This window comes from Siniperca chuatsi, linkage group LG18, assembly GCF_020085105.1.
Source record: "Siniperca chuatsi isolate FFG_IHB_CAS linkage group LG18, ASM2008510v1, whole genome shotgun sequence".
Taxonomy (NCBI): Eukaryota; Metazoa; Chordata; class Actinopteri; order Centrarchiformes; family Sinipercidae; genus Siniperca; species Siniperca chuatsi.
In genome coordinates, this window is record NC_058059.1 from 23,665,238 (window position 1) to 23,682,693 (window position 17,456).

The window sequence follows — 17,456 nt, forward strand, 5'->3', positions numbered from 1 at the left end:
TTTGTCAAGCATAGTCTCGGCCAATACAACAGCGGCTGGAGGTAATAGGCCTTCAGCTATGATGAATGGCTTTTTGGCTTTAGCTACGAGCAAAGACACAACATAAGACTCGAGTGCTTTGGCTGATGTGGAGACATGACATTGATGTTTGGTGCTGAGATGTCGTTACAGGTGCGCTGGCTTCATGCAACTGTTGGCTAATTTCTCCCAGCAAAAAAAGCTCAGTGCATTGGGAGGGTTGTAGCTCATTGAGGTAAATCCCATTAAAACACATTCTTCCTGATACTGACGGTATTTTGTTGGCTCTGTTTTCGCTTTCTTTTCCACTTCTGTGTTTCCAGCTGTACTGCTGCTACATTTCAACCACAAATCCATTTTATTAATTTTCGTCTGTCATTCAACACCGAAACTGGCTTCCCGCTCACAGTGAAGAAACATTGTGGATGTGACTGCGTTTGTTGCTTTCTTCTTCAGCTGTGAGGTGAGGAGACTTGGATCAAAACAGACAACACTAGTTTTTTTTCTAGGAAGTGACTGGTAGTTTTCTGATCATTGTTTTTCTGTGTTGAAACATCCTGTTGTGTTAATGAGTCAACATCCATGGTGACAACATGTGCTTATCTCTGCACAATGCACGCACCACGTGCACACACACACACACACACTGTATTTATCCCTGCATGTCAAATAATACTATATTCTCTATCCCACACACATAATAAAACATGATTGGACGAGAGCAGAGAGGGAAACATCAACAGGTCAGCAAGAGGCCTTTAAATTCTAGTCCACTATAGCACATTTGATGAGGTTACATTCACTTCAGAAACCTTTTTCAACAATTCCAGAGTTTTTTAATTTACATTTGGTACCTTATTTAATTTATATTAAAAATGTTAATAAAATAGACATGAAGTTTGTTTTAACAAACGTGTTTTATCCACATTTTGAATTTGCAAAGAAAATCCCTGAATCAAAATGCCACGAATCTGTGAGTTAGTGAGTGAGAAGAGTTAAAGAAACCGTTTTTCCTGAGAGTGAGATGAGAAGATCAATATCAATCTCATGTCTGTGTATAAAGTACAGGGCTGGAACGTGGTTAGCTTAGCTTACTATGAGGAAACAGCTAGCGTGGCTATTTTCCAGGAAGCTTGGGTGGAAACAGGTCACGTGTTGCCGTTTTCAGATATGGAATATGCAACATCTACCTGTTAAAGTAATGGCTTTTTGTCATTCAGACATAGATGTCTATTCAATGTAAGTTAAATTTCCTCATAGCTTTATTCAGACATGACAGGACAATTACAGAAAGAGCCACAATGCCCGGGTGATTTGTCAGCTGGTCCACAAAGGGATATGTGTCAATGCAGGAGAACAGCGGTGAGTTGAAAAGTCATGATACCAACAAAAAAAAATATTTCTGCTCTTTCACAGGCAGTATCAGTGATTTATTTTTAAACTTATTGTGCATAATTAATGACCATTGTGAGCATGAGAAATGCTTCACCGCTTCTCACAGTGAATCCACTGATACTTTTCTTATCAATTTCATCATTTATTAGAGAATTTTGCTGCCTGTTTTATCAAGTCTGACAGTGCATAAGCATAGAATGACAACACATTAAGTTGTGACTCCTTTTTTCTCACATGCTTTATGTAAAGTTTTTTCTTGGATATTCCTAACTTTGTTCATGCAGTTGACATCAATGCTGGATTCAGTGCATCAGTGCAAAACCGGCAACTGCCCCGGGGCCACGACCCTTAGGTGCCCCAAAGGCTCCAGGGTATCATTGGGCTCACTACTTTGGGATAACCTAATCTTGAGGTGAGAGGGACCCTGTATCAAAATCTATTTTTACGTTAATATCTAGTTTGTATACAAATCTAATACATAAAACCATAAAGGAGCTTATATTAACAGACATGAGCAATATTTTGCATTCAGTGTACATTCACTACGCACACAACACTTTTTTTCTGAATGTTGTATATGTAGATCTTGCAGTTACCAATACCTTTTGTTCTTCAGTACACGATGTGCAAAAAGCTTCTATTTTCACTTGCATTAATATTGGCTGTACTTTTTTTTTTTTTAACCTCTCTTGCCCAGCACTGCAAGGGAAAAAACATGCCAAAATAAAATAATTTTGACATAAGAAGACTCTTCTCAACAACTTAACATTGTCTCATTCATGTGTTATGTGGTTTATTAAATTGTCGTTGTGTATAAGAGATAATTAAATGTTCAATTTATTACAGTGATCTTAAGAAGGCAGAAGACGTTTAATGTCTCTGTTTTACCTTGTGCTAATATGATGTGGCATTCAATTCTTGTGACGTTTCAGGTAATATAAAAAGTGACTCAGGTGCTTATTCAGACATGGGACCAACATGTACAACTACCATCATATTTACATAACGAGGTATGTATGTCTCATTTCCGGTCACTAATGTGTGTGTTACTAGTAGCGTATTTTTGCTGCTCTAGCTCATCATGGTTCATTTTGTTCGATTGTTCATCTATGGTAAATGGTAAATATAGTGGCTTTCAACTACATTTCACATTCATCCTATTGACCTAATCAGTACAAAGGAACTAACACACCAAAGGCACAGCCCTCGGGAGTAATTTGGGGTTTAGTGTCTTACCCAAGGACACTTCGACATGTGGGCTGGAGGAACCCGGGATCGAACCTCCGAAGTTCTGATTGGTGGACGACCTGCTCTACCACTGAGCCAATAATCCCCTATATCTGCTATGCATTTAAACGTACACTAGTTCTGCTCAAGCAGAACTCTCGCAGATTTTCTCGCTAATCCCACAGTTTATGCACTATTCAGTTTAGCTAGCTACCATTCTTTAACTTAGCTAGCAATAGCTTCTTTCCCTCCCTCTCACTCTCCTGCTCAGTGTGTCAAATGTTTAGCTATTTCCTCTGCCTCCTTTAGTGATAATGGTACATGTAATAAATGTATTTCCTTTGTAGCGTTGGAGGCGAGGCATAGTGAATTTGAAACGCGGTTATGCACAGTTTTTACTGATTTACTGACAGGAAGCTTTCCTCTGTTTACTTCAGACTAGAGAAATGGGTTTCTCACCCAATCCAGCTGTGCAGATTTCTCCTCCATGTCAGGGAAGTAAGAATTAAAACCACCAGTCAAGTTGGCCGAATGTCCCTCTATGATTGACTTCACTGGAGCTCTCTCCACATCCTCACTGGAGAGGAAAGCATCCACCTGAGGAACAGTGTCTGTTCCCATTGTATTTATTCTGCAGCAAATGGTGACATTTGACAAAGGCACAGTTTTTAATTTATCTGCTGCACTTTTGTCAAGCATAGTCTCGGCCAATACAACAGCGGCTGGAGGTAATAGGCCTTCAGCTATGATGAATGGCTTTTTGGCTTTAGCTACGAGCAAAGACACAACACAAGACTCGAGTGCTTTGGCTGATGTGGAGACATGACATTGATGTTTGGTGCTGAGATGTCGTTACAGGTGCGCTGGCTTCATGCAACTGTTGGCTAATTTCTCCCAGCAAAAAAAGCTCAGTGCATTGGGAGGGTTGTAGCTCATTGAGGTAAATCCCATTAAAACACATTCTTCCTGATACTGACGGTATTTTGTTGGCTCTGTTTTCGCTTTCTTTTCCACTTCTGTGTTTCCAGCTGTACTGCTGCTACATTTCAACCACAAATCCATTTTATTAATTTTCGTCTGTCATTCAACACCGAAACTGGCTTCCCGCTCACAGTGAAGAAGCATTGTGAATGTGACTGCGTTTGTTGCTTTCTTCTTCAGCTGTGAGGTGTTACGGCAGTTAACGATTGCATTGAAAATAGGAATAGTTAATATAAAATGTGATTTATCAAACTAACATTTACTTTTTAAATTGAATTTATTATAGTATAATTATTTTAGGATTAATGTATGTCTGATATTTTTTAAATTAACATTTAAAACAAAACTCACATACCCTCTGCACTACTCCAAAGTACCCGTAGGGGTACGCATTCCCCCGATTTGAGAAACACTGGTCTTATGAACACCATAAACTGCATTTCAAGCTAGGTCTGAATGCTATCGAGATCCAAATGCACATAGACATGGATCAAAACAGACAACACTAGTTTTTTTCTGGGAAGTGACTGGTAGTTTTCTGATCATTGTTTTTCTGTGTTGAAACATCCTGTGTTAATGAGTCAACATCCATGGTGACAACATGTGCTTATCTCTGCACAATGCACGCACCACGTGCACACACACACACACACACACACACACACTGTATTTATCCCTGCATGTCAAATAATACTATATTCTCTATCCCACACACATAATAAAACATGATTGGACGAGAGCAGAGAGGGAAACATCAACAGGTCAGCAAGAGGCCTTTAAATTCTAGTCCACTATAGCACATTTTATGAGGTTACATTCACTTCAGAAACCTTTTTCAACAATTCCAGAGTTTTTTAATTTACATTTGGTACCTTATTTAATTTATATTAAAAATGTTAATAAAATAGACATGAAGTTTGTTTTAACAAACGTGTTTTATCCACATTTTGAATTTGCAAAGAAAATCCCTGAATCAAAATGACACGAATCTGTGAGTTAGTGAGTGAGAAGAGTTAAAGAATGAGAAAGATCAATATCAATCTCATGTCTGTGTATAAAGTACACAGTAGATACTTTTCTTATCAATTTCATCATTTATTAGAGAATTTTGCTGCCTGTTTTATCAAGTCTGACAGTGCATAAGCATAGAATGACAACACATTAAGTTGTGACTCCTTTTTTCTCACATGCTTTATGTAAAGTTTTTTCTTGGATATTCCTAACTTTGTTCATGCAGTTGACATCAATGCTGGATTCAGTGCATCAGTGCAAAACCGGCAACTGCCCCGGGGCCACGACCCTTAGGTGCCCCAAAGGCTCCAGGGTATCATTGGGCTCACTACTTTGGGATAACCTAATCTTGAGGTGAGAGGGACCCTGTATCAAAATCTATTTTTACGTTACGTTACGTTTACTCATCATGGTTCATTTTGTTCGATTGTTCATCTATGGTAAATGGTAAATATAGTGGCTTTCAACTACATTTCACATTCATCCTATTGACCTAATCAGTACAAAGGAACTAACACACCAAAGGCACAGCCCTCGGGAGTAATTTGGGGTTTAGTGTCTTACCCAAGGACACTTCGACATGTGGGCTGGAGGAAGCCGGGATCGAACCTCCGAAGTTCTGATTGGTGGACGACCTGCTCTACCACTGAGCCAATAATCCCCTATATCTGCTATGCATTTAAACGTACACTAGTTCTGCTCAAGCAGAACTCTCGCAGATTTTCTCGCTAATCCCACAGTTTATGCACTATTCAGTTTAGCTAGCTACCATTCTTTAACTTAGCTAGCAATAGCTTCTTTCCCTCCCTCTCACTCTCCTGCTCTCCTGGGGCCAGAGCGGGTGACGGTGAATCCTATTTAAAAAAGCTGGCTAAGGATAAACGTAAATACAGTAAGATTGTTATTCACGTCAGCAGTAACGACTCCCGATCTAAGCCATCAACCTGTCTCTTAGACCCCACCCGCGCTAAGCTGGTTTAAATCCTATGTATCAGATCAATCTCAGTTGGTACATGTTAATGGTGAGTCCTCGTGCATGCCAAAGTTAGTCACGGAGTTCCACAAGGTTCTGTGCTTGGACCGATTCTATTCACCTTATATATGCTTCCTCTAGGCAATATTATTAGGAAACACTCCATAAACTTTCATTGTTATGTGGATGGTACCCAATTATATCTATTGATCAAGCCAGATGAAAATACCCAGTTAGCTAAACTTCAAGCATGCCTTAAGGACATAAAAACCTGGATGACCTGCAATTTTCTGATGTTAAACTCTGACAAAACTGAAGTTATTGTACTTGGCCCCAAACACCTCCGAGACACATTATTTAAAGATATAGTTACTCTAGATGGCATTGCCCTGGCCTCCAGCACAGTGGTAAGGAACCTCAGAGTTATCTTTGATCAGGATTTAGCCTTTAACTCCCACATGAAACAAACTTCAATGACTGCCTTCTTTCACCTACATAATATTGCAAAAATCAGGCACATCCTGTCTCAAATTAATGCTGAAAAATTAGTGCATGCATTTGTTACTTCTAGTGCAATGAGATAACTTCTGTTGTGAATTGGCGCTATATAAATAAAATTGAATTGGCACTCCACAGATGAATGTGTTCATTTGTGGAACTTCAACTTAACTTTTTATTATGAGACCACATGCTGTTTTGTTCTGTAAACAAAGGAAAACTTATAGAACTCAAGTTTCCCACAATCCTTCAGACTTGCCACCTACTGTAGGTGTAAAATCACTCCATGGACCCAGCTTCCAGCAACCATTGGTCAGTCTGACCTGTGATGTCAACAGGTCAATAAAAGGGTCAGCAGTCATTGTTCTTTCTCTTTCTCCTCGCTCTTATACCCGGACATGATGGTTCGCTGAACCTCGCCATGGTCTGCTCGACGCAGATCTACGTACGAAAGAACAATGCATTACGACTGCAACAAGATTAAGATTAAGATTTCTGATTAGCTCACCGCTAACCAAGAGTAAGCAAGCGCTTTACTCCTGGCTTCGTCTCTAGCACTGCTGCTCAGCAACAGCTGTTACTGCCGTGTAATCTACTCTCACCAAACTCTCTCTCTCTTACCGCAGAGCTGCGTTATGCTTCACACAGAGAGTCTTTGCATGCTAACTAACTCTCTTTTAATTGGGCACTATTATCCTACACTGATCACACACATACACTCCAATTTGGCTTTTAACATAGCCACACTCTTTATCAAACATGGCTCAGCTGCCATTTTGAGTTGGTTCCTTTTGTTTAACGTCAAATGACCTTAGACGGTATTTTGAATTACATTTCTTTTGTTTAACGCCATTCAGCGTCTGCCAATTTGGATCCAAGCAGCCATTTTTAATACCACACGTGTTATTTTTTCCACCCCACTCACTTTTCGGCAAGTCTTGCCCTACTGTGCAGTGACTGCCTAGTACACGTTACTTTGACGCATACTTGTGACTGGATGCTAGCTGTGAGCGTGATCGCCATTATATGACCGCTATGCTAGCTTGGATAATAGCGACATGGGGCACTGAATATGATGAATTTACTGTTTATCAGAGTGTTGTTGAGTAATGGGAAATGTTAATTCTGAAGTACTATGTTGAAAGTTTCCCTGGAAAACACACCGGCCTCCGGACCCAGCTCCTGGCCCGGATCTGTACCCGCTGGTGGTGGTGCTGGCCGGTCTGCCAGGCTTGTGAGCGGGCTGGTGTCAAGTGAACGGTCTCATGGAAAAGAGGCTTTTATTTCCCTGTTGAAGGATGGTTTAAATATCACAACACAAGCTTTTGCGACGGCATTTCACATTATCTGTAATGTTACTTCCAGTAGATGCAACAAGCGGGAACAAAAACGCGAGCTGCCGTGAATGAGTCCCTCACTCAATCAATCTAGTCTCTCCCTGCTGTAGCTAGCTCACTGCGGGGTCTGCATGCGTGACTGGCCGGCTAGCGACCCTCGCAGGCACTTGCTTGCTGTCGTGCTTCTCTCTGCTGTTTTGGTGTGGGAAAGACTTGACTCGCTGTCAAAATATCACACAGGAGAACATGGCAGCAGATAACCACAGTTTCCCAATAATTTTATTATTTTTATAATGGACATTTGTGTTGGACATCCGTCAAGGTGGCAAGTACCGGTCCGGGCCTGTAACTGGGCCCGGAGGTTGGTGTGTTTACAGAGGAAACTGTCAACTCATTCCTTCAGAATTAACCTTTCCCAAAACTCAACAACACTGATAAACAGTAAATTTATCATATTCGGTCATATCAAAATTTATCATGTCGCTATTTTTCAAGCTTATATTTGTATCATCATTACGTTATCTTTAACGTTAGTAGTTGTTTCTACACTGACAGGGATGAAAAAAGGACTTGCCACACTCACAGCTAGCATCCAATCACAAGCATGTGTGTGTGTAACAAGTACTAGCCAGTCAGAGCACACTAGGGAGGGACTAGGGAAAAAAACTAACGCCACACACACACACACACACACACACACAGCCTTTGTTCTGTGCTATGCTTTGTTTATCTTTTAATAAATGCTTGTGTTTAATTCTGCTGGTTTCTTTAATGTTGCACAAAAGTGAATAATTTGTCAACCTCTTCTACCTTCAACCTACTAGCCATTAATGGTCATTTTGGTAAATGTATTAATTTAATTAATAATCGGAGTTCCAAATGACTGAATCAATTAATTTCATATATCATTTCTTTTTTAGAGTGGTGCCCCGAAGGAACTTTATTAGCTGAAGTTATTATATATGATTATCTATGATCATTCTGATTGCCATAATTAATTGATTGCACCTACACAATTTGGTGCCCCTTTAACCATTATAAATCCCAACACTTGAAAACCACACACCAACACACACACACACATACAGTGCAGGTTGGTGAAGGTGTATTGTTTTTTTACTGGCTTGTGTGTCTGAAAGTATAAAATGTGTGAGTCTTCAACACCAGGAATTTTTTTCAAATCTCTGCCCATTGAAAAGGGATTATCACACACCCACAAGCAACTCTGCAAGGAGCATATTGACGACTGGTTAGATATATCAGGGACAAGAGCCTCACTGCAAATCAGCTGCATCGAAATTAACCTTCTACAAGCGTGTGTGTGTGTGCACTCCCTTTTAGCCAGTGATGCATTCAACTCTTCACACTCTCCCTCTCTCTTCCTCTTTCTACAGTATAAACTGACCAGTGAAGGAATACTGAAATAGACTGTGTCTGTGTATTAATGTATTATGTGTCTCATTGATCAGCCATTGTGCTGTTTACTTGAACAACACCAGTAGGCAACAACACACACCCGCAGACCTCACAATATTAATTATACATTGTCATAAACTCTATCTGTTTGTATGTCTGTATGTGAAGAAAACAAGAAAAGCTGAACGTGATGATTCTTTTACAGTGGCTGTATGTCACCACTGTGCAGCACGAGGGCTGTTTTCACACTGTCGCCATGGCCATGTTCAAAATTTTGGAAGGCATGCTTGTGTGTTTGCAGAGCCCAGAGCGAGAAGCATGCAATGGACTTTGGGCGTGTTCAGACAGAATGCAAAGCAAATATTGGTCAGTGTTATTCCCAAGAATTTGGCCACTGGACTGTTTGTGCAGTGCAGCTAGCAATGTAGCATCAACCGCATGTGTGTAGAGAGTGTCATTTGTGTACAGCTCAGACTCTCAGAACTCACCACAAACCTTTTCTGATTTTCCTCCAGTTTCTCTCCTGTGTCTTCTTGTCTCTGTATGTTAATGAAGTGGAGTCATACAGCTTCGGTGCATAAAGTTAAAACATTTTACACACACAGATGCATTTTGGTCTCAATTCACACTGCACTGAGTGATATTGTATCTATTTGTGCCCAATCGTGTCTTTCCATTGACTTTGTATGCAGTTATAGCGCATCTAAAATTAGCTTTGCACTCTGTCTGAACATACCTCTAACCTCTGTGTCTGTATGTGAATTTAGCTGTTTTTGTAAAGACAAATCACTGTGAGTCATCTCTGACTCCTGTCTGATCATTACAATCAACTGACATAACTGTCATAAGTAATTCATTCAGAAATAAACAAAAAAGCCACTCCAATCACAATGTTTGTCCACATTATCAATTAATACTTTAATTATCACTCAGTACTATTCCTAAACTAAACATTTATTTTCACATTTGTTTTTAACAGAAATTTATAGTGATAAGGTCTAGTTTTTCAGACTGTTCGTTATGTTTTGTGTACTATTTTGCTTTCAGCAGGTATTTCTGCCTCCGGAGCTGCAGAGACTGGATCTGTGGTTGTGGGCCACCGGCTGCCCCTGTGTTCCTGCTCAACAACTGCTACTACAGTTGTTGTTATTGGCTTTGTTACTATTACTGTCATTATTATTCATATGACTATCATTCCTATTATTATTTCTTTATTCATATTAATATTACCTCCACCATTACATTATTACTATTTTAAAATTCTAGATGGAATTTGCATTGTGCTTCTCTTTCCCCCACCCCCCTTCTCGATCTCTCTCTCTCTCTCTCTCTCTCTCAAAACACGGCAGCAGCGGATGGCCGCCCACCATTGATTTAGGTTCTGACTGTTCGTTATGTTTACTATTCTGTGTACTATTTTTCTTTCAGCAGGTATTTCTGCCTCCAGAGCTGCAGAGACTGGATCTGTGGTTGTGGGCCACCTGCTGCCCCTGTGTTCCTAATCAACAACTGTTACTACAGTTGTTGTTATTGGCTCTGTTACTAATACTGACATTATTTTTCCTATTTTACGTGGTCTTTGCATTGTGCCTCCCCTCTCCTGTCCAAGGTTTCTGCCTCTTAAAGAAAGTTTTTTTCTTGCCACTGTCGCCAAATGCTTGCGCATGGTGGGATTTGTTGGGTCTCTGTAATTAATATTATAAAGAGTACGGTCTAGACCTGCTCTATAGGAAAAGTGCAATGAGATAACGTATGAATTGGCACTATATAAATAAAATTGAATTGAATTGTGTGAGAATCTTTATTTCTGACTGCTCAAGTTCTCTTCACCTTCTATTCTACTAAAAATGTATTCGACTAAAATTTAATTGTGTCGTTTCCTCTTCTACACACACACACACACACACACACATACACAGTGGCAGCAGACGTATCTATACTCATTTAACCAGACTGACCCAGCTCGAGTTTCAGCCTTAATAGGATCGCTCATGTTGGCCAGTTAGTTTTTCAGCAGGGAGGACGACACACACACACACACATACACACACACAGTCCTTTGTGCCATACATGAGAACATGCCATTGTATTACTTTCTCTCTGTGACCTCTGACCTTCACTCATACAAAATGCTGCATTAACTTAACCACAGCCTCGCTATGACTGTATGAAGACAGCCATAACCTTTGACTACCTCTCTGCTGGAAGTGATGTTGATGGTCCAGGAAGTGAGGCAGACTCTGCTGCTGTCAACATCTGTGGTCTAACGCCAACTTCTGACTAGGTCATCTCAAAAAGTCAAACTGGATTAGCAGTCACAGTTACAGTGACTAATGTAAATCATGTGATGAGATAAATCCACCTAATGTTTGCCTTCATTCAGACATTTACTTGGTTGAAGAGGGCCGGGACCCATCGGAAGATACCAGGATAAATTTGAAGAGTTACCAGATGATTAAAGTGACATTAAATATAAATTTCAGTTATGTTTATTTTTTTGGCATTTGGCATTTTTCATGTGAAATACTGGATAATTTTACCTCTTCAGGCCTAGAAAAATCCTTCAAATGCAACAATCTGGGGAGGAAAAATCACTGTGACATGGGGACACATGTAGATACTTTAAGAAATCTCAAGCCAGAAACGTTGGGAACCACTGCACTGGGTGATAGGTAGGCTACAGTCATAATTGCAGTCATGTCGATACCGGTCTAGGCCGTCGTCTGGCTTGTGCTAGCAATAAACTTGTATCTCAGTTGAGGAAAGGTGAACATTAAAATCTAAAGGGTTCATCCTCTGAGGAACAGGAATTTGCCTGACAATCTGACCACTAGTTTTCTGGATGGACATTTTAAGTACCGCTGCTAGTGGGGCAAAAAAAGAAAACAAACAAAGATAATGATACCACATGAACACAGACAAACACACAAGCACACAGACAGAGGACTCACATGTCAGAGCAACGCAGACATCATTACATCATCATAATGTCCTACAATCAGATTACAGCCTGGCTTCCATAACTCAGTGTGTCAGCTCTATAATGCCGGAGTGTGTGTGTGTGTGCGTGAGTCTGTGTGCAAGTGTGTGTTTGTGTGTGCGCATATATTTGTATCTATAAGCAGGCTGTTGTCTGTACTGAATCTGAGAGGGAAGACTGAACAGTCAAACAAACAAAAACCAACAATGAATCAACCAATTAGTTCCTGAACAGAAACTGAGGACACAAGACTGCGCTGAACCCCAGTGTCTTTATGTTCAGTGTGTATTTCTATCTTTCAGTATCACTTAAATTTATACATAAGCTTTGTTTGCGCATGTATCCAGAGCTCTTTTTAAGTTTTTTTGGGGCAAGCTGAAGTCAAGTCTTTTAGTACTCTGCATGCTGACAATTAAAAAGACAGACCATTTTAACATTTACCTTTCAAAGTCCAAGTCAAGTGTTAAGTCAGTCAAGAAATGTCCAAGTAAAGACGTAAGTCTTGTTAAACAAGTCCAAGTCATGTGCCAAGTCAATCGAGACAAAGACAAGTCTTGTCAAAGCCAGTCTAAAATCAAGTCTCAAGTCATTTTCTCAAGTTTTTTTACATCTAGATACAGTATAACTGTTGATACAGTTGTTTCAGTGGCATCTGATTACTGTAATTCAACAAATGGCAGGTCCTACTGCATTTCTTGGCAAATCACTACAACACTGCACGTATGCCACTGCTTGTTTACTTCTACCTACAAAATTCTGATTTCTAACATATTTCCTCTTACAGTTTTCTTTATTTATATTTCAGGATATGAAATAGATAATGTTTGTAATTTATCAATAACAGCAACATATAAGTTTGTGTGTGTGTGTGCCTGTGGACTCACTTGGCCAGCTGCTTCTCGGCATCAGCGCAGAGCTCCAGCAGTCCCATGAGCACTGCTGACACGTCCATATACGGCTCCCAGACAGTGAAGCCTCGGCCAATAAGATCGATGGCGGTGCGGCGGATGGTGCTGTGGGGAGGTAGCTTGGGGCTGGGGGGCTGCAGCAGCAGGAATGTCAGAGCCTTACCTGCAAACAGAAGAATCACAGTAAAATAGAACCAAGTCAAGGGGGTTTATCTAAAAACGACAGGAACTCAAAGTTATTCTGTGGAGGTCGAACCTCCAACAATGCTACAACGCATTTTATGTGACTTAATCAGCTCTTGTTTCACAATTTCTTTCTCTCCTTTTGTTGCAGGAGTGAATAATATCAGGACAAAAAGAGAATTAATCACTTTATGTGATAAAGGTGTTCAGATAAATTCAAACTCGAGACACTGCAGCTGTATCAGGAACCATGACTCCTCTTATTTCACACTTTTATGATTTTTGCTGAAATACGACATTAAATCTGCCCGTTCAATTTCTAAATACTTGCGTTCAATTATAGGGGATGGTGCACATTCAACACTAACATCACTGTAAATGTACCAGGGTTTGCTAAACGGCTAATTTGCAATTCTCAACACTTTGAAGAATTTAAACAGATTATGGTTAAACATCCATGACCATATCAGCACTATATGACTTCAGTGTCACTGTAGAGAGTCAAAGCCCCGCCCACTTCAGCAACACGTCAACAGTTAGAAACAACAAACACACACACACACACACACACACACACACACACACACAAAATGAGAGAATAAAGGGATGGAGGTCACTTCATAGCTGACCTGACATTTGAGCCAGTCTCTGTGGGGACAGACTGACCATTAAGACTCCAGAAAATATCCCCCATCCCTCAATACCACGCCCCTCCCTCAAACACAAACTCACACATGCACTCCCTTCCCCACAGGTCTGTCTCTCTCTGCCTGTCTCGACCACTGAAGCCTAAGGCCCAGAGCTTTTAGCGGATTCTGCACAAAGTGCTTCAAAAAGAAAAAGTCAAAAGAAAATGAAGACAGAGAGAGGAAGATTAAACATCTGATATCTGGTTTCAAATGTTTGGAAATTTTAAAAGAAAATCATATGCATCTCTCGTTGCTACTATGGCTCTTTTCATTTCCTTTTAAATTCAGTTATCATAAATTAACTGGTCATTTATGTATTTATTCAAAGTCAATGATGGCCGTGCAGAATAATCCAGACTGGAACTGTGAAGTTCTAAATCTGTCAAGCATTGTATTGTTGTAGCAGAAAGAGACTCTACATTAGCATCAGGAAGGCTCTTTTCTTCTTCTACTGTCTGAGTCGTGCCACTTAGAGATCAATAAAGTTCATTGTATTTTCACTTGAAATGTAAATGCTAAACAGCCATAACATGAAGATAATATAAAACAGATAATTTACTTTTAAGTATTTATAATCCTGTGGTGGCTGTAAAGGTCCTCCAGTCTCCAGACACACACAGCTAATCTCATCATCTGGATCTCCTGGCATTTGATCATCAGCCCACCTTAAGTGGCAAACCCCCTTCCTTACTGGTTTATATCTACACACACACACACACACACACACACACACACACACACACACACACACACAGCCTATGGATGGGACTATGAAAGATATCACTAGTGGCTAATTGTGTTAGCACCACTGGGTACGACTGTTATAATATATACCAGCAGAGACAGATAGAGCGCTAACTGTGTTAGCATCGTTATGCTACGTTGTTACGGGCAACATAGACTGTAAGAGATGGACATCAGCACTAACGTTGTTAGCAGTTATCTTATTGCTGTTGGTAAAGAGACAAAAACCCAAATATGCAGAATAGGTGTGTTGGTGTGCTGTGACTGAATCAGTGATAGGGTGGTGAACTTTGACCCTCAGCTGGTGATCAATATGACGTGAGCAAAACACCAGTAAGAGCTAAAATCAATCATGCTTTTGTTACATACACCAATATACTTACAAACAGTGGACTATAAATAATCTCAGCTGCGATGCAGGGTTGAATGAACTTTGACCTCCAGTTAGTGAACATTACAAATCATCAAGACCACCAACAGAAATCAATTACATTCTCAGTTATACTGTTCCTTTGTCTTTTCTACATGTCTTTTCTATTCTCTTCAAATGTACACCAGTTTGATTCTGTTTACTATCAAATACCCTATGAATATCTTGTAATGGTGAGTTAACCCACAAAAAAGGTCCAGATTTTGTTTAAAACTTAGTTTTTCTTAAACATTCCCAATTTTACTATACTAATTGTGTCTAAATTCAATATTGACAGGGTGCATGTTTGTTGCAGTGGAAAAGTCCATGACCACAGAAACCAGAGTTTTGATTCCCAGTAGTGGTAACTATTGTTTTTTGGTGCGTAATGATTTTTTCTCAGTTGCTTTGGCAAAATCCTCAAATGATTCTCAAAATACTGTGTGCAATTCTCATACCTGGTCCTCATTTTCTGCAGTATATGCATTTCCTGTTGCTTTTACAAAGAATTAAAACAGATCCTTATTTACATTCATTCTTTCTTTCTTTTTAAGTTACCGCTACATATAAAAGGTACTCACTGTGAGTGGGGGAAATATTAAAAACCCCGAAAATAGTAAATTAAAAAAAGATTTACGTCTTCCGTAGGAACCAGTGGGCTTGGGCCTAGAGCCACAGACAGGGTAGAGAGGTCCAAAGTACTGCGAGACAGACAAACACATTGTTTTGGTCTTCTCATCGAATTTGCAGACAGTAAGAAAAAACACCAGCCTTATCCTTTTAAAAATAAAAATATGTTCCTGGATCTTTTTTGAAATATAAAAAATAAAAACGTTACGTCCTAAATTAGTGTAACATGATAAAAGCTACGTCTGTTCACATTCTTGCAGTCTGAGTTGTATAAAATATGCTCAAAGCAATTTGCAAACTTTATTGTCCTCCTGACAGCGGCTGTGTGTGTCTGTGTGCGTTGTTAATGCTTGCGCTTCACACAGTGAACTAGTGGACCCCCAACACAGAACGGGCCTCAAAGGTCATGATGTCAAAGTTCGACACTGTGAGCAGTGACAATGACTGTGGGTGGGCAGGTGTGTGTGTGTTTATAATGAACCTGATGGAGGCTTAATCTGACAGCCACATTTGCACAATCAGTGCTGTTTTTGGCATGACAGAGATTCAAATTCACAGCCCCTACCCTCTAGTCAGGGAGCAGGAAGTGAGAGAGGTCCAGACTCAGGTCCATTTCTCATGGCGGACATCTCTGTTTAAAGGCAGGCCCAGACCCAAATGAACCAATAGCTATTGACAAAGCATCAGTCGGCCATAATGAGCTGTTGGTTAGAGCAGTAAATATGTCACATTAACACAGATAGGGTGATCAGAGCAGGAGGAGGAGGACGAGAGGAAGGAAGGAATTAGGCAGGAATAAAGGAAGGAGGGAAGTAGAGAGTGTGAAATAGTGACAGATTGGTGACGTCTAAAAATTACCAGGGCAAGTCGACCACTAACAGGCTTTCTACTTTCGTTCCTCCATCTGCCCCCCCTCCTCTGTTTGAGCTTAAATGAGAGGTGAAGGTAAATCAATGTTGGGGACTTGGTTAGTGAATGAGAGCCGGATCAGACTGGCTGCATAGAGAGGGTGAGAGAAAGAAAAAAAAAACTATACAAAAAGAGAAAGAATGAAAGCCAGTTTGAGCGAGAGATGGAGAGAGGTGCTGTGTCTATCTTGAATATCTATATGATAAAAATATCATTTGAAAATAATAACAGTAGTATTTGGTCAACAACCACTCCATACATAAAGAATATATGTGTAACAATCCACCACTAACTGGCAGCTAGCAAGCTAGCTAGTTTGGCTGGCTACTGTTCTGTCTAGCATGAGCATGTGCCTGGCTAACTAGGATGTTAGCAATTAGATTTGCCAACTAGCCTGGTGCCATGCCACTGTTCCGACGGCCCAATATTCCAAAACCCCAATTGTCTAAAAACGCCCCACTGGACCAAAAACCGATTTGAACGACAGCCTGTTATTCCAAAAACAACAGCCCATTTTTCCGAAAATACACACTCCCTGCACTTGTTAGTTCAGGGACTGCCGGCCCTGTCCATGGTGGTGAATCGGCCAGGTTTGGCCTTAATAGACTATCTTTCTGGCTTTACACCAAACGACATGTCAAGCGATTTTATGGTCGCAGACAAATTCCAATGTCAGAATGAAATCATGAGAGTTTTACCTCAGTTGGTGCGTGCCCCCATCACCCAAGTCTTTAGATGTAGGCTGATGAAATACTCAGTCGGAGCTGTCTTGTCTCCAGTCTTTTTATCATCTTGGCTGTTCCGACAAAATCAAACGTTTGATATAAGTTATTAGATATTAGGGAGTTTTAAGTCTTGGCTCATGCAATATGTGTGGCGCAATGGAATGATTTACAACCCTACAGTTTCAACAGCCAATGAAATGAACTTGCTGGCTGATCAATTTAAAACTTATGGGTATACAAACCAAAGTGAAACCAAAAATTATCGAGCATCTTGTATAGATCCTCTTTTGTGAAACAGGCGTTTATACCGAGGAGCAAGACTCAGAAAGCTTTCAAGCCACATGGAGCCAGAGTTCTTGTCTGATGGAAATTTTTCTAAGGAATGCACCTATAGATTATATGTGTACACTGCTCCCTGCCTGT

General features: G+C 40.3%; 1 protein-coding gene across 3 annotated transcripts in view; it reads right to left on the reverse strand.

Annotated features, from left to right (window-relative positions):
* Positions 1–17,456, reverse strand: part of LOC122865207 (WD repeat-containing protein 7) — a 174,773-nt gene that overhangs the window by 43,537 nt on the left and 113,780 nt on the right. For all 3 annotated transcript variants that reach the window (XM_044173313.1, XM_044173312.1, XM_044173314.1), the window contains one exon: positions 12,721–12,907. In XM_044173313.1, the coding sequence (XP_044029248.1) occupies positions 12,721–12,907 (187 nt within the window). The remainder of the gene's footprint in view (positions 1–12,720; positions 12,908–17,456) is intronic.